We start from the raw sequence: 27534 nt of genomic DNA, 5'->3' as shown, positions 1-27534 counted from the left end.
CACCAAACTGGTTTGTGTGGTCTGTTTCAGTGGTGCCGCGCGCGAGCTGCACAGACTGCGAGTTAGAGGAGGCCACGTCATCCAAAGAACTGCTCAATCTCTTCTGTAAAAGTGACTTTGGTAAGAAACGCTAGTGTTTGCTCCTTCACTAAAAATGATTAAAGGGGTGAATGATTATGATTTGACTTTTTAAACTTTAGTTAGTGTGTAAAGTTGCTGTTTGCAACATCTGCAGAGTTACGACGCTCAAAGTTCAAAGCAAAGGGAGATATTTTCTTTTACAGAAATCGCTTTTTAAGGACTACAACAAACGGCTGGTAGGGACTACAATGAGCTTTTTCACGGGTTAGTGACATCACTAACCCTAAAATTTACATAAACCCCGCCCCCGGAACACGATTTATAGATCATCATGACAGAATATGCTAATCAATGACTAGAAGATAGTAAACTCTGCATCAGCTGCAAAAAAATTAATAAACTAACTATTCAGAAATGTCCTGTTGCATTCTACATGTTGTCACTTCCTCTTGAGTCTCTCCATCATTGTCTGAATCCGGTTTGAACATAAAAGGCTAAAGGTTTTGAGGTAATTTGAGCTGCTAACACACAAGCTCTTGAAGCTCCGCCCCTTGTGCCGGGAGCAGCAGCTCATTTGCATTTAAAGGGACAGACACAAAAACGGTGCGTTTTTGCTCGCCCTCAAAAAGTGTCAATTTTATCATGCTATATAAAAATATCTGTGGGGGATTTTCAGCTAAAACTTCACATACACACTCTGGGGACATCAGAGACTTATTCACATCTTGTGAAAAGGGCATTATAGGACCTCGTTAATGCTGAAACTAACTCATTACTCATTGATTTCCTTCTCTCTGCTAGTGGTTAAAGTGCGTCTATCCAAACTGAACTCCAGTAGTTCTGTCCTGACCATGTTCTCGCTGGGCTCTCGGCTGGAGGTCCTGAAGCACGGGCCGCTGCTGGGAGGGGAAATGAGGAGTCGTCTGACACTGTGGCTGGAGCGAGACGCCACCTGTGTGGGCAACCTGACCCGCAACCACCCCGATGGGGGAACCTTCCTGTTGACGGGCACTGTGACGGGCAAGAGACTGCTAGTCACTAAAGCTTTCAGCTGGGGGAAACGCCCAAGGCACCTCAACCAAGCGGCACGCAAGTGGAAAAGCCATCGGTGTAGAGGGTAGAGTTTCAGAAGCGGGACAAAGAGGGTGTTTAAAAAGGTATCTCGGTGTGTTCATAATGTTGTAAATAATAGAAGATCCTTGAACTATATTTTTAAAGATATTAAACCATTCAAAATGTGTTCATGTGTCCATTTTCTGTCACAAATCTCAGTGCTACTTTTACATCCATAATTAATGAGTTGAACCCAAAAACTTCAAGATTTGAATACAAGAAAAGCTGAAACTCACCAAACAGCAGTGGTTTCAAGCTGAGGGTGCGCATGTTATGGGTCCGGTCAGGAACGAGAGACACTCTTTGCACATGCCCAACCTGAGTAGAAAAGATATAGCATGTACGTCTCATTAACATTGGATTACGCACACATTATAGGGAAGTATCACTCACTGTCTTCACTACCAAATGAGGGAATGATGACTCGTATAGCTGGCAGGCACAGCTAGACATTAAAGGGATAATTCACCCAAAAATGAAAATTCTGTCAGTATTTACTCATCCTCATGTTGTTCCAACCCTGTAAGACCTTCGTTCATCTTCGGAACACGAATTAAGATATTTTTGATGAAATCTGAGAGCTGGATCACTCCTCCATGCTAGTCCATAGGCTTCAAAAGGATTGAAACTTGCCGGCCTCGAAAAGTTATTAAAGACATCGTTAAAATAGTCCAAGTGACTACAGTGACTCAATCTTAAGTTTATCAAGCGAAAAGAATACTTTTTGTTCGCAAAAATAAACAAAAATAATGACTTTATTTCAACTATTCATGTCCTCCTCTGTGGGCCTCGAGTCAGCTAACGTAGTGTATTAGCGTACTCGCGTTTAGCGTGGCCGACTCGAGGCCCACAGAGAAGGAAATGAATAGTTGAAATTAGTCGTTATTTTTGTTTGTTTTTGCGCACAAAAAGTATTCTCGTCGTTTGATAAACTTGAGATTGAGCCACTGTAGTCACTTGGACTATTTTAACGATGTCTTTAATAACTTTTCGGGGCTGGCAAGTTCGAATCCCTGAAGAAGCCTATGGACTAGTATGGAGGAGTGATCCAGCTCTCAGATTTCATCAAAAATATCTTAATTCGTGTTCCGAAGATGAATGAAGGTCTTACGGGGTTGGAACAACATGAGGGTGAGTAATTACTGACAGAATTTTCATTTTTGGGTGAACTATCCCTTTAAAGGCATTTTGAATAAAGCTTAAATTTTGAATAAAGCTTCAATTAAATAAAATTAACTTCTGAAATTCTGCCTTGGCAACTAATTAAAATAAATTAAGTTTATGTTATAGTACTAAAACTGCTAAACTAATACTGAACTAATAAAAGTGACAGAAGCACTGTCAGGTTTGTGTTCTGTTTTATGAAATTGTAGTTTGTTTTCCATTGCTTCCCTGTGATTCTGGTCTTGTGCCCTTTGTTCCCACTCCTCGTTTGATGTCATAGGCTGTGTCTGACCATCGCACCCTATACCCTTACAGGCCACTATTCAAGAGGACAGCCATTTGTAGAGGTGTCCAAAACCATAGTGGCACGAGTGCACTCATTCAATCCCATAACACACCACAATAACCAGTGTTCAACTGTTGTACACTCAACGGCTAGAGAATACCCATAATGCACTGTGAGGGTAGTGCTGAATGAATTCCCGCGTCTGACCAGAAGATGGCGAATCATACATCCATGCATTTCCCAAACCGCTGGTCCAATGTGGCCACAGCGTAATATCACACAGGTATACATTCCTTTTTACTTGACTATTAAATTGTTTTAAACTATTAAACTAAAACTAATAGTCTTCAGCTGGAGACTATTAAACTAAAAAAGGTTTATACATAATAGTTTCCATCTTTCCATAACAGAGTTCCAGATAAATCTTTTCATTACTACTGGAGCTGCCAATTTGCTAGGTTCTGCTAAGTTATTAAAAAGCAAGCACAAACTATGCAAAAGCGGCAGGCCTTCCGGCTCACTCAGTGTCCCACTCACTCCTTCTAGATATTAGTGGAGTAATGTAGGGAATAGTGAACGAGGGTTTAGGGGGCGATTCGAACACAGCCTTCGTTATCGATTCCTTTATAATTATAATAATAATAGAAATTATTATTAAATTTAAGGGAGAAGTGTTTTCTAAATGTCTGTCTCATTGCATTATTGTTTTAAATAAAAATGTTATTCATACATCTACATATAGGCTCAATTTAAATGAGGGTGGGTGTAGTGATGAGGGATGCATTATTAATTGTTTTAAAACATGCACAAAATTAGATTTTTAATAGTAATGTTTTCTATTAGTATAAAACATTTTTTACACAGGTAACAAGTTATTTTAGGACTTTAGGATTTATTTGGCATTACGTTAATTTAACAGACAAATATATGAATGCTATCAACATGAGGAATAAATAACAATACCCATTTGAGATGGAGAGGCATTACATAATAAAACCATAAGTCATATAACATAGTGAATAATGCTCGCATAAGTTACCCGAATGCCCTCCAGGCGAGGCAGCTGGAAGGAGAGCTCAGGGCTCAGGTTTGGTGAAGGGGTTTGGTGTTCAGGCATGGGTCCTGGGACACTGCCACTCTCCTCAAGGAGCACATCCTGCTCCCCAGACCCCGTGTTATAGTGCACATAAAGAAGCAGAGCTATGATATTAATGATGTAGATGTGGAAGAAGGCCATCACCACCACGAAGTAAGCCCTGGAGCAGACGCTGCTCTTCTGGATGTTCATGCGCTCCCGGGCGAGCGGGTGTCGCGGGGGTGGAGGGGGGAAATGATCCATCTCCCCCTCGAGCCCGTGCAAACTCTCCTCATACTCACGCATCTCCTCCTAAATCACTGCTCTTCCCCCGTGCATTGCCCTGATCTAACCTCTCCTGCTCTCAGCTGGTCGGCCAACCGACTTTACCTGGTTCGTTACCTGGCGAGCGTTATTACACACTACTATATGCCTACATGGCGATTCAGGTGCAGATATTGGCTATGTATTCATAAAAAATGTGCATCGTGTGTGTGGATAAGGGATCTGTGCAGGAATTTCTTCAGTATGAACCGGAGGAAAGATTTACAACGACAGTCTATACCAGCGCTCTTATAATCCAATGGGCGATTAAATCAGACCAATCATACACAGAACAGATGAATAAAAGCGAGGAAAACCCCCCCGCACGACTTCTTTATAAGCGGAGATGGAAAATAACAACATCGTTTATAATCATCTGTCATTCATCCTGCAAGCAACGCGAAGTAACCGACGCTAAACAGAACTAAAGGGTCCTTTCAAAATAAAAGCAGGATATTTTCTTTATTTCAATTCATTTTCTTTTTAATACAACTTTGACTTAACTTTTTATTAATTACAAATACTGACATTTACTTAAAATTTATTTTATTCTGTTTTATTTTATTTTATATTATTTTATTCAAAATTATGACGTAGTACGTCATAATTTCGTTTTTTTTCTCTCACAATTTCTGTTTTCTAATCTCACAATCTAGTATGTCATCATTTTGACGTTTTATCTTATAATTATGACAAAGATAGTATCACAATTATTATTTTGTATGAGTTTTATGTCATATTTTTTTCTTTTTAAGTTGTAACGTTGTATCTTAATTCAGATTTAGATAATTAAGCATTTTTCTTTATGTGACGAAAATGGGCTTCCGGAATATTATTTAGACAATTTTATCAAGCGCTTTACTATATAATGTATTATTGACAAGTACTATTATTGACAAAAAAAAATTTATTGAGCGAGTTTGAAGTAATGATGTTGGTCACTGACGATGTTGCATTATTTGCTTTAAGCTTGAAATTTGAAACGGAAGCTCTAGAAAAGTCCACCGATTGTGAGGGGCGTGGTTTGAGTCCCCGCCCACCCGCACTCCTGTGACACCACACCAGAACAGAACATCGGGAGAACATACCAGAAAACCTCTGAGCAGACGCCGACTATCACACACTCACACACACAGCCGCCAAAGTCATGTAAGTGTGTACTCTATGTTGAGTATATCTGTTCATATTTATGAGAAATACAGTTTGTTACTGAAACCTGCACAAAATAACTGTATTGGACTGTGAAGCTTATCGCTAGCCAGCATTAGCTACTTCCGCACGACTCATTCACTGCTCTCGTAGTCGTTAAACTATATAGTAACTCAATGAAACCTCTCGCAGGTTTATAAAACGCTAAATTTAAAAACATTAGGTTCAAAACTCTGTAATATATATTGAAATGTGTAATAATATAGTGTAAGTATAAGTTGGCGCGTTACAGTTAGCCTGAAAAAAGGTCACCAATGTTGGCATTTTGTGCACTTTTTCCACCCAAGTCCGTTCATAAATACACACATCTTTGTAAAATGTGTTTTACTATCGACGAACTCGCTGAAAGAATAGCTGACGCGAGGGGAGTTTATCGGTTTCTTTTATGGTTAAATGCGCGCGCCGCCTGCACGTGCTGCAGGGCCAGAGAGCTGGAGTGAGCGAGTGTGTGAATGAATGAAAGAACACACTCATAACACTCACTATTCAGTGAGCACACTACACGAATACAGCGATTATATCTGACCCTCTCATCAAGAATCTGTCCCTCAACACCGCTGTGCTTTTAAACGATAATCCTTGATTTTATTTCTATGGCCTGACTAAGTATTTCCAGAAAATGTTGGGACTCAGATTATCATATTGATTAAATGATGTAAGCACATTTATAAATATATATGTTTATGTGTGTGTACAAAGTTGTGTCCTAATGGTATTTCGCATCAGTTATCAATTAATTAATGTGGTCCTATGGGCATGTACAGTTTGAGAATGGAGCTGAACTCTGAACTCAACCTTTGTTTAGTAGTGTTTACTTGTTTCAAGAATTTGATACACCATCCTTTAGAAAAGGAGCAGTAACAGGCGGCAGATTGAAGTGCTGTGTCACAGATGTCCATGCCACCTGATCTTCGCAGATCTATTTATTTGCTGAACAATCACGTTTTCTGTACCTCACTTGCTCCTTATATTTGTGGGAAATGGTGTTTTGACACCCAAATCAGTGATCGAATGGAGTTTCATTGGATGATGCTAATATCGATATCTAGAGAACCAGGTGAACAGTACTATATATTTTTTTATTATATTTGAATTATATTTTGTCAATGGTTAAAGTGTGGAAACAGATTAGGCAAGGCAAGTTTATTTATATAGCACATTTCATACACAGTGGTAATTCAAAGTGCTTTACATAGAAGAAATTAAAATAATCAAAAGAAATCAGAATAATTAAATGCAGTAAATGCACAGCTAAACAGATGTGTTTGGATTTGAATGATTAATGCAAACAATATTATTAAAATATGATAATGCATCTTTTAAGTCTAATAATTATTTAGTAATTGCTTCATAAAGTAAAAATTATTTAAAATCAGTTTTCAATATAAGTAATTGGACACTATTATTGGAATCCGTCGTAAAACATATATTGGTCACTCATGCACTAACGTTCAAAAGCGAAACTAAAGAAAAGAAGTCTCTTCTGCTCAACAAAGCTGCTTTTATTTGATCAATAAAACAGCTATATTGTGAAATATATTATTTCAATTTAAAGTAGTTTTTTATTTTATATGTGTGTACATTTTAAATGTAATTTATTCCTGTGATCAAAGCTGAATTTTCAGCATCATTACTCCAGTCTTCAGTGTCACATGATCCTTCACAAATCACTCTAATATGATGATTTGGTGCTTAATGAAATGCTTCTCCTTCTTATAAATCTAATTTTGAAAAGAGTTATATGAAATATTAGATATTTTTGTGGAAACCCACATACATTTTGTCAGGATCCTTTGATGAAGAGTTCAAAAGAACAACATTCACACAAAATTATATCAAAATGCCCGTCTTAGCGAGTGTCTTTGTAAACATTGTCAGTTATATCTTAAATTAACATAATTGTAATTGTGTACCTGTATATTGGATCTGTGCATTCGGTTTTAAAGTGACAGAAAACAACAAAAGACACAAAATCACTTACTACTCTTAACTAAATAACTAAAAAGTCGCTCACTACTCCAATCCAAATATCTGTATTGGAATCAGCCAATAGTTGTTTCTTAAAAACGATATCGGTATCGGCCAAAAAAAAAATCTTACGGGTGCATCCCCACAATATTTACTATTTTTAAAATATTTGAGGCTAGTGTTTTCAACAATATTATGGGAAAACGTATTTAATTTTTGAAACGCCTCTCGGGCATGAAAGTGCAGCTCCTATCTCTTTGAATGGGGAAACCTAAAATTCTCCAAAACTGCTCGCCAAGCTTACGATTAAATTTCATATTTGAAATCACCAATGAAATCTGTCGACTAAACGCTCGAATCATGACCAAAAAACAGCATTTTTCAGGCTAGGCCAAGCTTATGTGCAGTCCTCAAGGCACGTCTCAGAACACATGACTGTTTCTATAGGAACCAGAGCTTGGCAGCTGCAGTGATGCGATGACTTTTCTGATCAGCGATTGGCTCATTTTTTTTTTACCATATTCCACCATATTGCTTATTCCACTTTCTCCTGTTCATAAATAATACCATAGTAAAACCATAGAATGACCAAATATCAGCTGATTGATCCGCCTGGCTGACATATTTCTATTCATTCATTTAAATTATCCTAAAATTTCTATTTCTTTATATAAAATGTTTATTGCTGAATTATTCTATTCATTCAACCCATAATTTAAATTTCCTCCTCAGGCAACCAGCATCTGCTAAGTGGTACGACAGACGGGACTCTGTCTTCATTGAGTTTTTGGTGGAGGACAGCAAGGATGTGAAAGTAAATTTTGAAAAGTCCAAATTTGGTTTCAGGTATGTTGTTGTAATTTCAACATCTATGTAAAACACCAAAAGCGTCTTATTATCATTGCCTTAGATTCTAGACTGTACTGTAGTCTGAATGTTCTGTGGTTTAGCTAATGTGATCTCCTGTGCTCCTCTTCAGTTGTCTCAGTGGGACGGAAAATATAAAGCACTCAAATGAAATTGACCTTTTTGGATCCATCGATCAAGATGTGAGTTTAGCACACAATTATAAGATATCCTGTTTCAGATGGTTTGCTATAGTTGGATGTACATTTCAGGATGAGAATGATTTATTTTTTGTTTTACTTTCTATTCGCAGGGGTCCAAACATAAGCGTACAGACCGTTCGGTCTTGTGCTGTTTACGGAAAGCAGAGCCGGGGAAATCCTGGCCCAGGATAACAAAAGACAAGGCAAAGGCAAGTTTATAGTTGTTGCTTTATTTGCAATTAAAATGTTTTTTTTTTATTTCATCAACAATTTTAGGACATATATTTTGACAATTTGAAGTCAAACTCAAAGTAAAGTGTGGATTTTAGTGCTTATTTAAAATAGTGGGCGACCGATATATCGCCACAGCCGATATTTGGCCTTTTTTAAATATCAGCATTAGCCGAGACGTTTTTCTGTTTGGCCGATATATTGGAGCTTTTATTTTGACGTCGCTGAGAACGCAAAAATACAGAATAATAGCACATCTGGTGTAAAGGATGTACTTGAGCACCGGGGTTTGTAACACGAGCACAGTGTTTGTGTAAAGTATTTTCGGGTCTTAAAATTAAATTGTAGACAAAGTTGTTTGGCAGTCAATCTAGTAAATTGTTAATCTAGTTAATCATTAGTGTATCACATAACCTGTTGTGTAAAAATGATTAGTTATGGTTTCAGAATTTAATATCGGTGCATCAATACTTAGTGTTGACTTGGTTAAGATAAAACTTAATTTTTGTCTTATTTTGTCTACAGGTCAACTGGCTTAGTGTTGACTTCAACAACTGGAAAGACTGGGAGGATGATTCAGAGGAAGATGTGGCAAACTACGATCGCTTTTCAGAGGTTACTTCTTTTTAGTTCAAAAATAGCTATTCACCTTCCTGGCAGTATTCCCTATTATTATGGAAATTGTGTGAGGAATGTGTCTAATTAATGTGCTGTTCTGACATGATTTGTTGGTTCTAGATGATGGGCAACATGGGAGGAGAGGATGATTTACCCGATCTAGATGGAGCAGATGAGGTAAGATTTAATAGTTTCTACATATGTGTAATAGTTTAGCATATGGGATAGTTCCCCTAAAGTATTCACTCACCCTCATGGCATCCCAAACCTGTATGACTTCCGTTCTTCTGGCATAAAATAGATTTTGTCCATACAACGGGTACATTGTTGTGTTGTATCCCATCGATTTTCATAGTAGGGACAAATACATTCTTCAAAATATCTTTTGTGTTCCTCTGAAGAAAATGTCATAGAGGTTTGGAACAATGTTAGGTGAGTAAATGATGACACTTTACAGTGAACTCTCCCTTTAAAGCAATAGTTCACCCGAAAATTATCCCATAATTTAATCAAGTGGTATGACTTTCTTCTTTCAGCCGAACACAATCTGAGTTATATTGAATAATATCCTGGCTCTTCCCAGCTTTGTAATTGGCATTGAATATCTCCAGAGATTCTGAAGCTCCAAAAAAAAAAAAGTAGTAATACATACGAATCCAATGGGTTAATAAATGCCTTCTGAAGCGATAGGTTTTGTGTGTGTATATATATATATATATATATATATTTATTTATTTAAAACTTTATAAACTATAATCACTGGCGCGTGTTCACAAGAGTCTAGTTCCGGTGGAATGGTGACCTCTGACCTGACGTAGGTGTAGTGTAAGCTTATGAATGGCGAAGCACAGAGGAGAGCGCAAAACTAAACACCGTTCACGATTTAGAAGTCTAAAATGAGGAGTTTTAAAGACCAATGTCCGAGGATTACGAAATAAGAGAAGAGGAGCTTGAGTTTGTTGCCCAGTCGACTCTCACCTGAGCTTACGCTACTCCTACATCCTACGTCCTGCGTCGGGTCAGAGGTCACTCTCCCGCTGGAACTAGACTCACATACCGCCTTTACCGGAAGCCAGTGATTATAGTTTATAAAAAAAAAGTTTAAATATGGATACAAAAACATATGACTTTGCTTCAGAATGCACTGGAGTCGTATGGATTACTTTTAGGATGAATGCGCTTTTTGGAGCTTCCAAATCTTAGTTACTTTTCACTCACATAATTAAGCTTGGCAGAGTCGGGATGTTTTTAATATAACTCAGATTGTGTTCAGCTGAGAGAGGAAAATCATTTACACACAGGATGGCTTGAAGGTGAGTAAATTATGGGATCATTTTCTGTTTTTCTGTGAAACATTAAGTATCCGCTTAAATTAGGGATGTGCAAAACCACTTATTTGTAATTGACTAGTTGAGGTTTTCTAAATGATTATTCAGCTAGTCAGCCTGGTATATTAGGCTGATTTAGGGTGGGTCACATCCAGTCAGATGCGGTTCTTGAGGGGTGGAGCACACCGGGATGGAACAGAACACAGAGTTCTCAACACACTTTTAACAGTTGATTGTTTTCTTTTCAGGAATCAGCTGATAGTGATGATGAAAGTAAGTTTTCCTCTTTTTCTAGTTTATGCTTTCAGTTCAATACTTTTTTAAAAAGGGGTAGTACACCCGAAAGTCATGATTTACATCATTTACTTTTTCCATTGGACTGTTTTTGATATACTCTTAATTTTCAAGTCATCTACATCTAATCAACACTTTCAAGCTGTCGCGAAAAAAGACACGTTTACGGTCTTTTTGTACATAAAGACAGTAAACATAATCCAAATGAATCGAGTTGTTTAATCCAAGTCTTATATAATGAAACACTGATTAATATGATTATGAATAGATTTAATTTATTCACATATAATCACTGATCGACGCACATACATATTGAGCATATCAAATACAGAAAACAGAAGCTCAACTGTACTTGCTTGACATGTGAGAACAGAAACTTCCCTCCTTGTCGTTCCAAACTTGTATGACTTTCATCTATTGAATGTGAAAGGTGAATTTGAGTCATTTAGAATGTCCTGGTGAGTTCCAAAAAGAACCACAAACTTCAGTTCACATTCATTGTAACTGCAAGAAGAGCAGCCGTTACATTTATGCAAGTACATAATGGATTTTCTTCAACTTAAAAGTTGGAACAAAATGAGACTAAAGCCCAAAGTATACTTCGTCCCAAAGTACATTCTGCGACGGTCCACGCACCGACCCTGTGACGTAATTTTGTTGTTTTCCTTCAACATGTTTGTGTTTTTCCCCCCAGAAATGCCAGATCTGGAATAAGCGGCTGGCACATTGTGGACAGGCAGAGGAGGAGGGGGATGACATGCAAATGAAAAGAGCTGTCATCTAAATGGTACATGATCTGAAAGGGAGCAAAGCTGAATTGATTGAGATCAGTGGATTCATAAGCATCACCTCTGTCCACTCCGTGGCTGCACTCCAGAAGATCGACTTAACCCTCTGTTGGGAGTTTATATGCATGTTGTACAGAGCTTTGTCGTCCCTCTCCTAATGAGCAGTCCTGGCTTTTTTTTTGTTTTCTTTTAATCTGTACTAAAACATGATGTATACTTAAACTGTTTGGAAATACTGCACTGTATTCATATTTTTTCAACTGATAAGCAATAGATGTAATGAAAAGTTTCTTTTTTATTGTGAGGCATTGAAATTAAAATGAAAAGTGACAAACTTTGCAGAGGTGAAGGTAGTTTGTGTCTTGTAAAATCTGTATAGTGGACGACCTTGTGATTAAAGCGTAAGAACTGTAAGTAGCAGTTATTAGACATAAGACCCACCCCCCTAACATACTTAAATCATCTCCTAACATTAGCCCTCATGTCTCTTGGCCTGCTACCAGATTTGTTGGTGGTTGATATTTCCTGCTGACTCCCTCTGAAATGATCCAGTTTCCCGCAGTATATAGTGACACTGTATTTGGTATTGGGCTGTTAATGTCTTGAATATTATGACTGGAGTATGATGTCTTTATTGGGAAGCCGAAAGGTATGTTTCAGATCAAGTCTAAAACAAAAAGACCAAATAAGTTTGCACTATCAAAAAATTGGGACTGTTTTGTGGACATTGCTTGTTTTCAAAAGAAAAAAAAGCTTTCAATTGTGTCTACGTATTTCTAATAAACTGCTCCATGCTCATCTTTTCATTTTGTCTGTTAAATGGATAGTTATCCTGAGACTGCCACATTACAAACTCGAGGAACTATCGGAATATCTTTTTTGTGTTCCACAGAAGAAAGTTCAGTTTTGGTATGACATGAGGATGAGTAAATGATGACAGATGTTTCATTTCTGGGTGAATTACCAAAAATTTAATTAGTTAGCGATTACATATTTTGATCAGTTAAAATGTGTAAATGTATTTGTGCCCTAAAGTATATTGACTTTGAATGTACAGGATTTGAAAATAGTTAGCAGTCATTGACCCCCGTCAGACAACCTGGTTTCAAGTAACTTTGTTCAAATGCATAATAGTGATAAAACAAGTGAAGTTCCAGCGGGTACAAATGTCTTTTTACCTGCCATCTCCGCATTTCCAGTGGCGTACTTCATAATCATTCTCAACTACTAGTGAACTCGCCCTTTTAAAAAAAAAATATTACGTGAGGTCAGAAGGAGGTGCTATAATAAGTTCATAAAGATCCACGCGCTTGCCCTATGCATGCGGATACTTCACACGAGCCGCTTATGAGGATGTAGCCTGCCTGTGCATCATTTTCTACCATGATAATTAATTATAAACGTGGCCACCTCTGTAAAAGTGGGATATTGTGGATAAATAGAGTGATTTAATATATTTTGTATGTCTATCGGATGAATGGCATGGCCTCGGCTCTACCTCTCCGTAGCGGACCATCACTTCCTACAGCCGCATTCTGGCTGCGCATCCATTCCTCTCCAGTGGCTCCAGACTGATCAGCGCGCTCTGGGTCCTAAAGCCGGACGCTTTCCGTTCCGCTCTGCGCTCTACTCGTTATCCTTGACGTCTGCCCCACTTATACAGTAACATGTTTGGGTATTTAAAAAATGGGTATGTTTTATTGAAATGGATAGTAGGGGATTTGTTTGTAATTACATCTACGGGGCACGATTACACAACAATTATATACAAAAATCGGAAAAGGTTTTTATTTGCGTTTTTCACGTAAAGGCGACATTATTGTCAAAACGATCCCGTTTACACGGATCCGCGAAAACGATTAAAATTGTTGTATTATTCATGCCAGGCCAGTTGATGGCGATGTCACTTTGTAAAGAAACACTACACCTGAACACGTAATATGCATGATTTGCCTGACGTGACCGTTTTCACAAGTTCACGTTTTTGTAGTTTAGGCTACGCAGAGAGATAACAGTAACTTTTTATAAAAACTTGCACTTTCAAACCCGTTTTCAAAAGTTTGTGTTTCCAGGCCCCCAAAACGCTTTTGTCGTGTAAATGAATGGCCGAAACACAAATTATTTTCCGTTTTTAGTTGAAAACAGTGTTGTGTAAACGGCCCTTAAATTTGTTGGTTGCAATCGGGCTCTGATCTTTCTCTCAATCAGACATGATGCATTTAATAGATTGTCTTTATTCTTTACCACTGTTAAAGATGCTGTACCACATATAAAATGTGCCTAAACCTAACAGATATCACTGTGTGACGGACAGCCCATAGGCTCTAATGAGACATACAGTCTTGTGGATTTCACACATACAATGCGTGTTAGCCAATCAGAGGCAGGCAACCCTCTGAATCTTCTTAGATACCAGGCCTGGTTTCACAGACAGGGTTTAGATTAAGCCAGGACTAGGCCTTAGTTAAAGTAGGACATTTAAGTAGCTTTAAAGTGCCTTTAAAAATATAAACATTACTGGTGTGCATCTTGAGATAAAACAATGACACAGCTCAAACATGCATAGTCTGGGAGTATATACATATACATATACATATACATATACATACAATATATATATATATATATATATATATATATATATATATGACAGAACATTGGTTAGCTGTTAAATACTTTGATCAGTTAAAAGGTGTTACTTGTATAAGATTAAATACTTACATATCAATACTGTATACTTATTATGGAAATAATATACATTAAAGGAATGTACTGGATGTAAACTGAATGTATTTTAATTTCAAGTTTATTGGAATTATGGAAATGTATAATAGTTTACATTTATATTAAATGCAATTAGTCCTTATTTGACCCATTTAAGAAAGTTACATCTTTATATGTCATTTCACAATTACTTCTACTGTCTTTTAAATGTAAGTGTGCTGAATGACAAGCATTTATGGTAAACTAAAATAAATGTCATTTCTGTTGAAACTTGTATGTCATGCCTTTAAATATATTTGTAATTACCTAGTTGTAAGGTTGAAGTTGCAAATTAATACATTTAAGATGTATTTACTTTAAATGTAATATCAAATAGCATGTAAAAAAACCTAAATAAGTGTACTTCTTTGAAGCAGAAAAAAACATTAAAACAATGATTTAAAATTTTTCACATTATTAAGTTTAATTTTTAAAAGTGTACTTTAAGAAAAGAAATATAAGAGCCTTTTTGTTTCATTAATAAATTATCTGCAACTTAAGTAGGCATACGTTTTTTTAAACAAAATATAGGCCTACTGTTAAGATTTGGAGTGCACTACACACACACATTTAACCTGTTATCCTCCTGAGACCCAACGAAAACATTGTATAGAGAGCATAAGAAACAATTAAAAACAAAAAAATATATATGTTATGCTATGTCCTCTGTAGTGACACCAGGACTCAGTTGTTAAAAATAAAAAAATTAAATAAAAAATATTAAATAAAAATTAAATGAAATTAAATGTGTAGGCAAAAACAATGGCATTTTTTCCATCCACCAATCAATTTTAGGTTCCAGGATTTTTTTTAACCAAACTTTGTATAAATATGATTCTCATTGTGAACAATATTTGTAATGGAATGAATTGGATATAAAATGGATATACCATTTAACTTTATACAATATTTGGGTAAAACATGTGATAAAAAAGAAATGTAATGGGAGTAATAATTGACAACATTTTCATAATAATATATAATATTTCAAAGGAATATTGATATGTAATTTATTTCCCTGTTCACTTGCTGTGTCTCCCAAAATGCCTGATTTAAGTCCTGCTGTCTCAACAGAGGACATGTATAAAATCAATGCCATGGTTCCTAACAGAAAGTCATATTTTGATTAGAAATCACATTACATTTTACTGAGATGCTGATTATGACAAACAATTTGAAAATAAGTCAGATTTAAATTGTACAAAATATTATCATATTTCCACAAGAGTACTAAATTCGATCACTTAATGTAATGTCAGTCATGTTTAAAGGCCAAGAAGTTGTTGTCATGGTGAAACCTCCAAACATTAGTGTCTCTGAAAAGCCCTGAATGTAAAATTGTGACATCGGTGTCAGAGAAATTCACTAAAATATAATGTCCTCTATAGTGGACAAAAGTCTGGGTCCCAGGAGGACAAAATTAAACACTTCTTTTCCACAAGGGCATTGTGGGTCAACACTGGTTTGTTCGGCCCCCGTTCGTGCACTAGTCGGCGCTAAGACCCGGAGGCGCGCGGCCGTCTAACCGTCATCCACTTCCTCTTTCGGCTCGCTCCCTTTCTCTCTATGTGATCATGGCTGCGCTCAAACATTACCAGCCATGTTTGCAAATCTGAAACTCAAAGGTTAGCGATTTAGCCGTTTATTATTTACATCGCTTATACCCTCTTCATCAACACTGGTCCTTTGCCGGGGGGCCAGAACCCCTGTCTCCTGTGCGATCGGCACATATCAAGGTTGGGCAGTTTTATTATCATTATACAGGGGAAAGTTTTGAGAGTGTGTTGTGTGGGTGATGTGATGCTACCTCATTTTCTCTAACCGTATATCGGGAAAATAACGTGAATTAATCAACGAAATATGACCTTCTGAGACGAGATGATTTGTTAATATTGCATTTGTACAGGCAAGCTTTTAAAACATTAGTCACTCACAATGTCTTAGAGATCACAAACCCGCTTGTATGTATACAATCAGCCCGTTTTATCTGTACGTTTATCGTCTTTAATTATTTAAATAACCCTCAAGCCCGTGGTTATGTAAATAAGACCTGCTGTTTTCATTTACACCGTTTTCATCTACACTGTTAAATTAAATTCGCGTCCAATTTCATTCATACTCCAAAATATTGAATTAACATACATGTTAATCGGCGAATATTGTTTCAAAGCTCATAAACGGTCGTGATGAATCGTTGTTATGCGGAACGCAGGCCTCATTTTGTCATGTCATCATCACCGCTGATATTAATAACCGAGCACTTTAATCAAACTTCATATCGAAATATCGTTTTATAAGTGTGTGTATATCGCTAGATTTTCATTATAAGCATCATTGAATTGTCGTCCCTTCATTATTGAGGTCTTGGTACATAATTAATCTTTCAGCTTCAACCAAAGTCCTTTTTGTTTTCGTTTTTGTGTTGGTTGTTTGGCCAGATCTCGTTGCTTTTTCTTCTTTTTCTGGGTTAATATGTGCTGATACAAGACTAGAATTATATTAAAGAGAATGAAGAAATCGAGTAAAAGTGGATATGAGCTGGTTTACCCAGAATTGTGGTGTTTTAGCGTTGGAGAAGTTTAATCAAATGTGGATACATAAATATATATATATATATTGTGTGTGAGTGTGTGTGTGTTTGAGATCCAGAAGCAGCGCATGGTCATTAGCCTCCGTGCTAACCGATTCCCACATCACCTCCTTATTAACATTTCCCAATATAATATTTAATGAAATATCACTATTTTGCCTTCTGTGTTGCGTTTTAGTGACGTATGTCGCATTAACAGCCATTTCTGAACGAAATCCTACAGTTTTGAGTTAGATGTTTACTGTTAGCTGTGCGGTTAATGATGGACACGCATACAATAATTAGCATTGGATTTCATCTTTATACATTAATATTTATATCAGGTCATTTAAATTAGCTTTTTTTTTTCAAAATTACCAGGACTAACTTATTATTGTGTTTAAAGTGTAATTGAGTTTGAGGCTGGTGCTCAGCATCTCTCAGTGTGTGTGTGAGTGTTTTTTAACGCATCTCATCGGCTTTATCTGCGACATTTTATGTTGAGATGTGAAGAGCAAAATTTGTGATGTCCGCCAGAGCAGTGCTCACTGGCTGTGTCTCAAAACCTCATACACCGGGTTGTCGTCTACCTGCGCGGCGCTGAAGCGTTCCGAACGTTCGGTGTGCGAAAACCCAATGAACGTTATGAACGCTCCTACAATGCTGAAAAATTCCATGTTAGGTAGATCACTAGGTATTTGAACACAGCCACTGACTTTAGAACTGTACCACTCTGGTTCATAAACATTAAACGCTTTTTCCTTAGGTTGAATGAGAGTTTGAGTCCAGCTTTTTTTTTGTTTACTGCAGAAAGATAAGATTCTGCATATTGTTTAAAATGGTGCTAGTAAAATGATGTAACACGAGTCTGGTTAGTTTGGAAGATTTAAATGAATTTGTCCATGACATTCTAGATTTAGGGTGAAGCGTGTGGTTTTCACAGGACAAATTTTGGTTGTTCACTGAATTTTTTTGTAAAGATGTATTTTTAAATGGCTTGAGAGTTGAATGAGACACCAAGGGAAACAGTAGTATAACATATTGAGCATTCCTGTAGCTCGAACTGTAAAAGCAAGGCGCTAGCAATGGCAAAGTCATGGTTTTGATTCCCAGGGATTGCATGAACTGATAAAAATGTTTACCTTTCATGCCATGCATGTAAGTCTAACTCTTTCTCAGCCTATTTTTCATTCATCAAGAGACATCTGCTCTTCTGTCTATCATGACTAATGTCTGAAATGACTGTTTTCAAGCAGATTTCTTAAATATTATTCTGCTGCCTGTCTATCATTGGTTGAAGAAATGGAAAGTCCTGCCCTAAACTTAAAGCTGCAGTCTGTAACTTTTTTGGGTTAAAATTATCCAAAATAATAGTTATAATAAAAAACATAACCAGCCAGTGTTCAAAAATATCATCTTGCTTTAGCTCGATTCAAAACGTTTAGCTTGTAATAATGATTTTAATTCCAGTGGTACTGGTGGATTTCCGCGGCAAATTCGAGCATGTCTTTGCGTCACATCTGTACACATAGAGAAGGAGTCTCGGCTAGCAGGCTATATTGCCTGAGGATGTTGGAGGTGGACATTTTTAGCCTTTTCTCGCAGCACTTTAAATTATTAAACTTATGGCGGATCCAGAAAGGTTCAAACGACAATCACCTGTGACAACTGGAGATTCACCAGTTGTAAAACCCAAAAGAATTTGGACTTCGGAGTGGTAAAAAGAGACTGCAACCGGCCCACGCGAAAACAAGGATAAACATCGGCAGGGCTTTTGAAAGGTGGCGTGAACTCTGTGATTTGAAGGGGTTCGAAACGGACGCAGAGAGCGCTATTTTAGTTTTGCTATTATGGTAAATATGAATTATTTTGTGCTAGCTATGAGAGGGAGCAATTCACCTCTACTCCAATACTCCAAGAAACCCGCCTTCTCCGTTGTCAAGCATTAGGGCTGAATCAGATCGGTAAAGTGAAAAATTTCCTGTCGTAAGGTGTTATGCTTTTTCCCCCCTTAGTTGATCAGAACAAAAGTGGATGTTGCTTACTTGTTCAGATGACATTTTCCGGTGAAAATTATTATGTTGGTCATACTGTACTTCCAAAAAGTAGAATGTGTGATTCTGAAAGGCAGTATCCACACAGGCGCGCAGTCTCCTCAAAACATTGTGTTCATCCGCGCTGTTTCATGCCGATGTACAACTCGCGTAAAGTTTATAATTCCGCGAAAAACTGCAATTACAGATTTCGAACAGAGATGGCGACAAAGAGGAAAAGCTACGGACTGCAGCTTTAAGTGATTGGTTGAGCCAGTAATGAATTGTTCAAGATATTTAAACAGTATGCACTACATTTAATGAGGAATGAATTTCTGACAATTTTAAAAAATGTGTTCTATGTAGTGTGAATGTGAGAGTAGTAAGATTGTAATCTGGACGTACTACATTTGTCATGTTGGCACTTGACATCAGTTACTTCGCTTTACTGCCATTCACAACTCCTCTCCCGTGGCCTCATGCGAGAGCAAAGTCTCCATCAGTAGTAAGTCATCTAACCCTTTTTTGCCTATGGTTTTATGAATATCATGAATTTGGACATAAGGAGCACTGGGAAGTAGGCATATTCAGAAGCAGAGACAGTGTTTACGCTTTTTAGGGAAATCTTCCGACAAATGGCTTACTTGTAGTTGTCTGTGTGTATGAATGTGACATAAGAGAAAGTATTTTAATACTAAAAATAAGCCACATATCTTTCAATTTCGTGATGTTTTTTTTCCTTCCGACAGATGGAAGCAAATAACCATTTTAACTACGGGCCTCACTCTTCTGTGCCAGTTAACTCAGGACTGAAGCATTCCTCAGGAGATTCTCTCTATACTAACGGGTCCTCCATGAGCTTCCCCCAGCAAGGGAAAAGTGAGCATTTACACTGCTTTTACACAGTTTTTAATGCTTAATATTTTTGTAGAGACTCTGATACATTTTTTTTTTGTTGATGAATTGATCCCTCAAAAGAACAGCATTTATTTGAAATTGAAATCTTTAGTAATATTATAAATGTATTTACTGTCTCTTTTGATCAATTTAGTGCATCCTTGCTGAATAAAAGTATTAATTAAAAAAATGTTCTGACCCTAAACATTTGAATAATCGAATAGTGTATCATCATGGTTTACACAAAAACATGAAGCAGCAAAACTGTTTTCAACATTGATAATAATAATAAATGTTTGAACATCAAATCGTCATATTAGAATGACTTCTGAAAGATCATGTGACTTTCAAGACTGGAGTAATGATGCTGGAAATTCAGCTTTGATCACAGGAATAAATTAGATTTTAAAATGTTACAATAGAAAACAGTTTTTTATATTGTGATTATATTTCACAATATTACTGTTTTATTGTATTTTGATCAAATAAATGCAGTGAGCATAAGAGACTTCTTTCAAAAACATTAAAAAAGCAGTTTTATTCCAAAGTTTTAAACTGCTATCTTCCATATAGGCTAAATTATATATGTTATAAGTGTGATGCCTTTATTAATGATGCTGTTCATCACACAGATCTGAATGGCGAAATGAATGTGAATGGCATCACTACTGCAGGTGGGAGCACCCAGCCCAGCGCCCACCCTCCCTCTTCCTCTTATCCTCAAATGAGCAGCCATCTACTCCCAGGCAGCATTGGATATGACTACCTGTGGGGCCAGTCTCAGTACAACCCAGCATTGGGGCCTGTCCCTCCCCACGGATTGCACCAGAAACCAGGCTCCCAGGGGGGGATACAACCACAGCAGCCTCAGCACCACTTCCAGGGGCATGGACCGTACCAAGTCAACGGCAGTATAGGATCGTCCCGGCAGCCCTCTGGTGCTGGGCCACAGTATTGGGCAAGGGGTAATCCTGGGCAGCAGCAGGGGGGATCTTCGATGTCCATGGGATTTAACTCTCATAGCATATATGGGACTTTTCCCAACCAGGGGCATCCTGGCATCCCATCATCCCAGCATCACCAGCAGCCTCCAGCCGTGCAGCACCAGTCTGCAACGACACATCATCTCCAACATCATTCACACCACCACTCACCTCAACACCAGCAACCGCAACAACAACAACAGCAGCAGCAGCATTATGGCATGATGCCTAATGGAATGCCATTTTACCAGCATCCTTCACAGCAGTCCCAACCGCAGACTCAGCCTCAGCCTCAATCCCAGAGTCAGATGATACCACCCGCCACGCAGAGTTTTACGCCTCCACGAGGAAGCCCTCAGCACCATCACATGGGTAGTGGAGGAGGCAGAAGCAGTCCCCACCAAATGCAGGTTCCAATGAGGTCCCCTTCTGCAATGTCTGATAGTGGTTCGCCTAAGAGCAAAGAGATGCAAGGTGAGATAGTGCCACACAGTCTTTAGTGTGTTGGAAAATGATTATTATAGTAATCAAATTTTTATATTTTAAATTTTTTCCCCATTAACGATCAAAACATGGGTTGCAACTGGTGGCACTCCTGTCAACTATCACTTTTTTTGTTCTTAAGAGTTTTTTGCTATGCAAATAAGGCTTCATTCATTAAAAATTTATTTAATACCATTGACTGTTTTAATTTTTAATTAATTTTTTTATTATTTTTTAATTAACTGTTTAGTTAGCATGTTTTATGAGGTCTTCGTCGTTTCAAAATAAGATTGTTTCTCTTGTTTGCAGATGGCTATAAGGCGAGGGACCTCAAATCTTGTCCTGGAGGGATACTGTCCTGCAGAGTTTAGCTCAAACTCTCCTACTTGTGATTTTCTAGCGATCCTGAAGACCTTGATTAGCTTGATCAGGGTTGGAGCTAAACTCTGCAGGGCCCTCCATGGCCAGATTTGTGGGACCCTGCTGTAGGGAATAGGGGGGGAACAATATATTTGTAGGGAACAATATATTTTGTTAAGTCAAGTGATTATAAAAATGGCAGCATGATTTTATCATGCATGCTCGTTCTGATTTCCTGTACTTTGGTGGTGCAATGCACTTCCTGAATGGCTTTTAATATCACCAACACTGGTTTTCTAATTCTGTCCTCTGACTGAAATGACATTGGTTATATCAGACTTGTTTTCACCAAAGGTAATGGACTTCTTAGATTAGGAAGTGATTCAAACTGACTAATAGTGTGTTAACAGGTAATGTCTTGCCCCAGTTCTACATTCTGCCTCACTCATCAGAAAATTAAAAACTGCATGAACACATGCAACCTAGATACAATAAAACAATCAACAATACTGTTCTTTCCATTGTAGATCAAGATGCATGATCTGTCTTTTATTTATTTATTTTACTTGTATACTTGCTTTGGCCTAATATTCAGTGTATTTAAATTGCTATTCTGCTGAACATAAGGAGCATGAGACAACAACCGTTAGAGGCATTACTGTAGTTTCTACATTGATGTGGATTTTGAAACTGCTTACTCATTCACTGTGTAGTGAATGCCTCAGTTTATTAGATGGGAGAATAGTAAGAGTAAAGGAGTGAAAGCTGTGCAGATGCTGTGCATTAGCAGCATAGTGTACTACTTTCCAGGCCATGTCTCTGACCTAAAAATCCAATTTTAGTTGCATTTCCAATCATACACTAATGATTGTGAATTGTTGCTAAGTGTATGAACAATTTTGTGTTCTTACGTGTCTTGCTAATAGCTGTTTGTGTGTGTTTTTTGTTGTTGTTTTTTTGTGGTCTGTAGTTCATATGAATGAGTCCTTTAAAGAAGCCGATAAAGGCTTCAATGGAGTCGAGAGAAGTTCTGTACCCCAACGGTTGACTGATGGTTTTCCTGTGAAGTCCCCTGGCCCTGTTTCCTCTACCGACTATAACCAGGGTGTGCAGCATCCAGCCATGGACCTGGAGAAATCTGCAAAACAACGTCAAGAGATGGGAGCTGCCGCAAAGGAGCTTAGTTCTTCCCCCGTCTCTGGACCACCTCCACCACTGGCTAGTCCGCCTCGGAAAACATTGACCCTGCCTCATCCGTCGGTCTCTGGACCTGTTTCTGGGCAGAATTCACATTCTTCATCTTCAGGATTTGCTATATCTTCAGCTTTGGGTGTAGGCACAAATGTGTCCATGTCTCCAACCTCCCCTCTCGCGTCACCGCCTCTGATGGTCCAAGGACAAAGACCTGAATTCTCTGCACCATCATCAGCTGATGGGACACCTTTAGGACTTTGTACAACTCCTTCGATGTCTTCTTCTAAGAGCTCCAGAGCTCCACCTGCGGTGTCGCATACCCAGTCTGTGGTGTTTTCTTCTAAGATCTTGATGCATCCTCCAATGGTGCCTGTGCCTCCTCAAACAGTTCCTCTGGCAGAGGCTCAGGGGTCAAAAAGTCCACAGGTCTCTCCAACACCTCTATCTTTAGCTGCGTCTCCATCTGTTGTCTCCGCTCCTCCTGCATTGGCACCACTGAAAGGACCCCAAGAGGCATCACCTCTAACAGGCCAGAGTCCGAAACATCCTGCTGCTTCCTCGACTCCAACATCTGCTGCTGATAATATCTCTCTCCCAGCAGTCTCTGCACTTCCTTCTGTTGTCTCTGGTTCTCCTCAAGTTGCCGCTCTGGCTTCATCTGCACCATCTCCCGCTGTTAGCTTTTCTTCTCAGGCATCCTCGGCACCTCTCAATGTTTCTCCTGCTCCAAATGTGTCTCGTTCCCTCGTTGGCTCTGCTGCTCATCCTTCAGACATTGTGGCAAATGTGGACGTTTCTTCTCACAGTCTAGAGCAGGTGGGTTCTCATGGTGTAGTACGGTACAACTTTGGGGAATCGCACTCTACTCAGAAGACTCCTGGTAAACACGAGGCCTGTGTTTCCCAGAGTACAATTGGAGTCATAATCGGCACATCCACAAAGAGGTCCAACAGTGAGGCTCAATCTGAGATGCATAGGGTCCAAACTCATGGTAGAAACCTTGAACCGGCTTTTATTGTTCCAAAGGAACCTGAGAGAGACACTATGGCAGTTGGCAGAAAAGACTCTTATAGTATCAAAGATCAGACTACCCCAAGGAAAGGAGAAAGTGACACTTTAAATGACACTTTTGGCACTGACACGTCACTAGACTATCCGTCCTTGGTCGAGTCAACCTTCCTTGAAAGCTCAAGAGCAGAGGATGGGAGTTCTATGATGGACACTTTTGATAATTCTTATAGTCTTTCCCAGACGGGAGACCAATCAAAGTTTACTGAAGGATCCATGTTTGATGACTCCAGGGACTTGCTGGAGACTTCTTGTGAAGAAGAAATCTTAAACAGCTCCATGACCTCTACAACTTCCACCGAGGAGACAACTTCCCTCAAAGAGAACACGTCTCTTCTGGACAACTCTTTAAACAACACCTCGCAAAACTCCTCCTCCCTGCTGTCTCCATCTATTAATGCCTCTACACACTCTATCAAAGGTGAGATTCCCAATGCACTAATGATGCATTTACTCACCTGTTTCTAAAGAACCTCATATTTGAACCATAACATACATTTCCTTGTTTAGAAGGGATGCACCAAGCTTTAGCTGAAAACTATTTTCATATTGTGACCAATAATTGACAGATTAAAATTCAAAACTATTTTGTCTAGATAAAGTAACATTTAGAAACTAAGACCAACCTTTTTGTAATTTGCTGTAAAGTTTATTTAGGCATCACTGCAAATCTAAGATGAATATCATTTTTTTCATACTGTACATTATAATGCTGTGTTAACTAAATGTTATTAACTTTAAGAGTGTTAGATGACAGTAAAGGTAATATAAAAATGAGCGTGTAAACAATTACAAATCCAATATTGACCGATTAGATAATAAATTTAATAATATAGTCCCAATATTGATCTGACACATAATACATCCCTGTTATTTTTCATTAAATTGAATAGTAATACTCATTCAAGTGGGCTTGAACTCTAACGAGTCTGAGGCAAGAATGTTTTAAGCATGCAAATAGTGATTAGAATGCTTGGTGGACATATTGTGATCTGGTGCTTAGGTTTTAAGTTTAAAAAGGACATATTTGATTTCCAGGATTTAAAAGCTACACATTTTATTCCCCATAGGTGATCAGATTCTTGGACCTGAAACTTCAGACCTATCTGGAGGGGACCGAAGATCTGCGCTTTCTTTGACCACTAAAGCTTTGCAAGTGGTTGTAAGCGGGTCTGTTGAAGGGACGTCCACACATATATCTGAAGCACTTATCGCCATGCCAACAAAGAAGCCACGGAAGCCTAGGACCCCAAAGATGCCAGTTGCTATTGCTGAAAGTAATTGTTCATCTTTACTATCATGCTGGCATAGTTAATGGTTTACAATTATTTTTTAAATGAGTAATTTTCTTTAAAGGGAGCTTTCACCCTAAAATAAAATTAAGTCCTCATTTACTCACCCTGGTGTTGTTCTAATGCAGTATGCCGTTCTTTCCTTCTCAGACCACAAAAGGAGAATTTTTTTTTAAATGTTGTGCATGCGCTCGTCCATATAATGGCAGGGAATAGCGTCCACCATTAAGCTTAAAAAAAGACGCAAAAGTATCACAGAATGATCCCATGCAACGCGTATCATATATTCCAAGTATTCTGGGTGTATATGATAGGGTTTGGTGAAAAACAAACTAAAATTTCATGTACAGTATTTAATGAAAATCCTGGCCGTTGATCTTCTGTGCACGTTTGTGACATTTTATTATTAGCACCGCAGTTAATTCCGATTCGCCAAGAAAAAGCACACAAGTTGTGAGAAATCAAAGTTAACAAATAAGTATCCATGTACTTTCTTCACTGAGCTGAATATCTCCGGACCTGGGCTCCGTTTATCAGATGACAGTAAGAATGACAGTTGACACAGGAAGGCAATAATTTTTGGTTGCGACAAACAAGGAGTATTTTAACCTCAGAGAAGAACGTACATGGATTGTATTTCATGGCAGGTTTTCTTTAATCTTTTCACAACTTGTTTGCTTTTTCTGGGAGAGTCTGAATGAATTGTGGTGCTAGTACTTTTGCATCTTTTTTAAAATGCTTGATGCTAAATGAAGTCTTAATGTTCATGACATAATTTGAGTCAGATGGATAAAATTTTGTTAGATGCTAAATACGATCTTACTCAATTATTTGTAGTTGGCTCTCCTGATGCCAAGATCAAGAAGCAGAAGTTAACACCTGATGGCCCAAAGGTTAGAAGGAGAAAGAAAACAGAGGAGAATACATCGAGTGCAGTGAAGAAGAGGAAAATATCTAAAGAGTCAAAGGAACCGGAGAGCATCCCAACTGATATCTCAAATGCTCCGCTTTACCTTACTACTGATCCACTGACCTTTGTCCTTGAATCAAGCCTGGCCAATAATGGGAGCCCAATAGTCCAGCACAAGAGGATCTGGAAGCGTAAGATGAAAGAAGGCGTGAATGAGGCAAAGCCTTCCAAACCAGCCAAAGCTGAGCTGGCAGAAGGAAAAGCTGAAGATGATGACAACAGCTCCACAGCAGGTATCTACAAATTAGGGGTTGAAATGTGTTCCTTTTAAGTGGTGGTCAATCTATTTTGTACTCATACTTCCGGCGCTTAAGGTTAAAATATATTTAATTGTTGTTTGTGTCACAGGCGACACTCCAAGACGTAGGGTTGCAACTGAAGAGCAAGTCCAGTTTCCTTTGCAGCATGGGTGAGCAGTCCTTTGCCCAAAGTAGCGTCAACCAGGGCTTGGCACTTGTTATTTCCCAAGGAGCCCATGTGCTCCTAATTTAAAAAGTGTTTTGGAGTGCATAAGGAACTTAAATGGATATGAGGAAACAAATTATTTAATTTATTTGAATAAAAAATATATGCTAGGTTTCTGCTTCATACTGAATTCATTAAATGCCAGAAACAATATGTGTAACCAATATACCAATTGTATCCAGACTTGAAATCTAATTTTCTTCTTTAGTGTCTTTTCCACTTGTAGTTGCTCATTCAAACAGATGAGGGAAATAAAGTATGAGCTCTCGCAACCATCTACAACATATTACAATATTAACACTATAAAGTAAACATTGTCATAATTCAGCAGTAGATCATAAGCAATCGCCGGGCGTTATTATGAGCTATTCATTGATTGTGAGCTGAAGACTTTAGAATACACAACAGTGCCACGTTTTTACTTTGAATTATTTAGAATTATTTAAAGTTTAATAAGCACATTAAGCTGTATCGCGACTCCTGTTTTCCGTCCCTCACATGTGCTCCTCAAAACATTTTACACTTTGCACACATCTGTTTTTATTTGAAGATGCTAGTGAAGTTCTTGCACTGTCAAGCCCTGATAACGGATTACCATTTAGTTTTTTATTTTGCTGGTAACATTTGTTTATAAAACAAGGGTATATGGTAGCTAACATACAAATATAAATCAGCTCCAGCAATCCTCTCAAAATAATTTTTAAAAATGCTTATCCAGCCATTTCAAACAGCTGGAAAAGCATTGGTCTGGGTATGGCAATTCTGTTTCATGTGCTGTGTTTCACATTTACTAGCTGGAAGCGAGAGATTCGAGTCCGGAGGCTTGAGGACCGGCTGAAAGGGGAGACCTGGTATTACAGCCCCTGTGGCCGTAGGATGAAGCAGTTCCCTGAGGTCATCAAGGTGAGTTCTGATATACTAGCGCAACA

At 38.1% G+C, this 27534-nt stretch overlaps 4 protein-coding genes across 4 annotated transcripts in view; 3 read left to right on the top strand and 1 right to left on the bottom strand.

Annotated features, from left to right (window-relative positions):
* Positions 1-1242, top strand: part of LOC143722565 (secreted frizzled-related protein 5) — a 2555-nt gene extending 1313 nt beyond the window's left edge. The window contains exons 3-4 of the mRNA XM_077213947.1: positions 31-120; positions 883-1242. Coding sequence (XP_077070062.1) covers positions 31-120; positions 883-1202 — 410 coding nt within the window. The 3' untranslated portion in view covers positions 1203-1242. The remainder of the gene's footprint in view (positions 1-30; positions 121-882) is intronic.
* Positions 1-4718, bottom strand: part of p4htma (prolyl 4-hydroxylase, transmembrane a) — a 19025-nt gene extending 14307 nt beyond the window's left edge. The window contains exons 1-2 of the mRNA XM_077213946.1: positions 3684-4718; positions 1431-1512 (exon numbers count right to left, since the gene is read on the bottom strand). Coding sequence (XP_077070061.1) covers positions 1431-1512; positions 3684-4025 — 424 coding nt within the window. The 5' untranslated portion in view covers positions 4026-4718. The remainder of the gene's footprint in view (positions 1-1430; positions 1513-3683) is intronic.
* Positions 4719-5012: 294 nt separating this feature from the next.
* Positions 5013-12326, top strand: ptges3b (prostaglandin E synthase 3b (cytosolic)). The gene is made up of 8 exons (XM_077213943.1): positions 5013-5192; positions 7953-8066; positions 8200-8269; positions 8380-8478; positions 9026-9115; positions 9239-9295; positions 10695-10719; positions 11435-12326. Coding segments are annotated over exons 1-8 (477 nt in total). The 5' UTR covers positions 5013-5190; the 3' UTR covers positions 11455-12326.
* Positions 12327-15796: 3470 nt separating this feature from the next.
* baz2a (bromodomain adjacent to zinc finger domain, 2A) overlaps positions 15797-27534 on the top strand; it is a 35762-nt gene continuing 24024 nt past the window's right edge. The window contains exons 1-8 of the mRNA XM_077213942.1: positions 15797-16027; positions 19643-19772; positions 20423-21247; positions 22587-24299; positions 24949-25155; positions 26008-26373; positions 26489-26549; positions 27400-27508. Of these exons, the coding sequence (XP_077070057.1) occupies positions 19643-19772; positions 20423-21247; positions 22587-24299; positions 24949-25155; positions 26008-26373; positions 26489-26549; positions 27400-27508 (3411 nt within the window). The 5' untranslated portion in view covers positions 15797-16027. The remainder of the gene's footprint in view (positions 16028-19642; positions 19773-20422; positions 21248-22586; positions 24300-24948; positions 25156-26007; positions 26374-26488; positions 26550-27399; positions 27509-27534) is intronic.

The sequence above is a fragment of the Siphateles boraxobius genome, unplaced genomic scaffold (assembly GCF_051911475.1).
Source record: "Siphateles boraxobius isolate OS27281-9 unplaced genomic scaffold, OSU_SipBor_1 68, whole genome shotgun sequence".
Classification (NCBI taxonomy): Eukaryota; Metazoa; Chordata; class Actinopteri; order Cypriniformes; family Leuciscidae; genus Siphateles; species Siphateles boraxobius.
This window is presented reverse-complemented; position numbering and strand designations above follow the sequence as displayed.

What these genes read in the sequence shown, in the direction of transcription:
- ptges3b (XM_077213943.1), top strand. An exon ending in AAGTCCAAATTTGGTTTCAG is followed by an intron (nt 8,067 to 8,199) that starts GTATGTTGTTGT and finishes GCTCCTCTTCAG; the next exon opens with TTGTCTCAGTGGGACGGAAA. An exon ending in AGCTGATAGTGATGATGAAA is followed by an intron (nt 10,720 to 11,434) that starts GTAAGTTTTCCT and finishes TTTTCCCCCCAG; the next exon opens with AAATGCCAGATCTGGAATAA.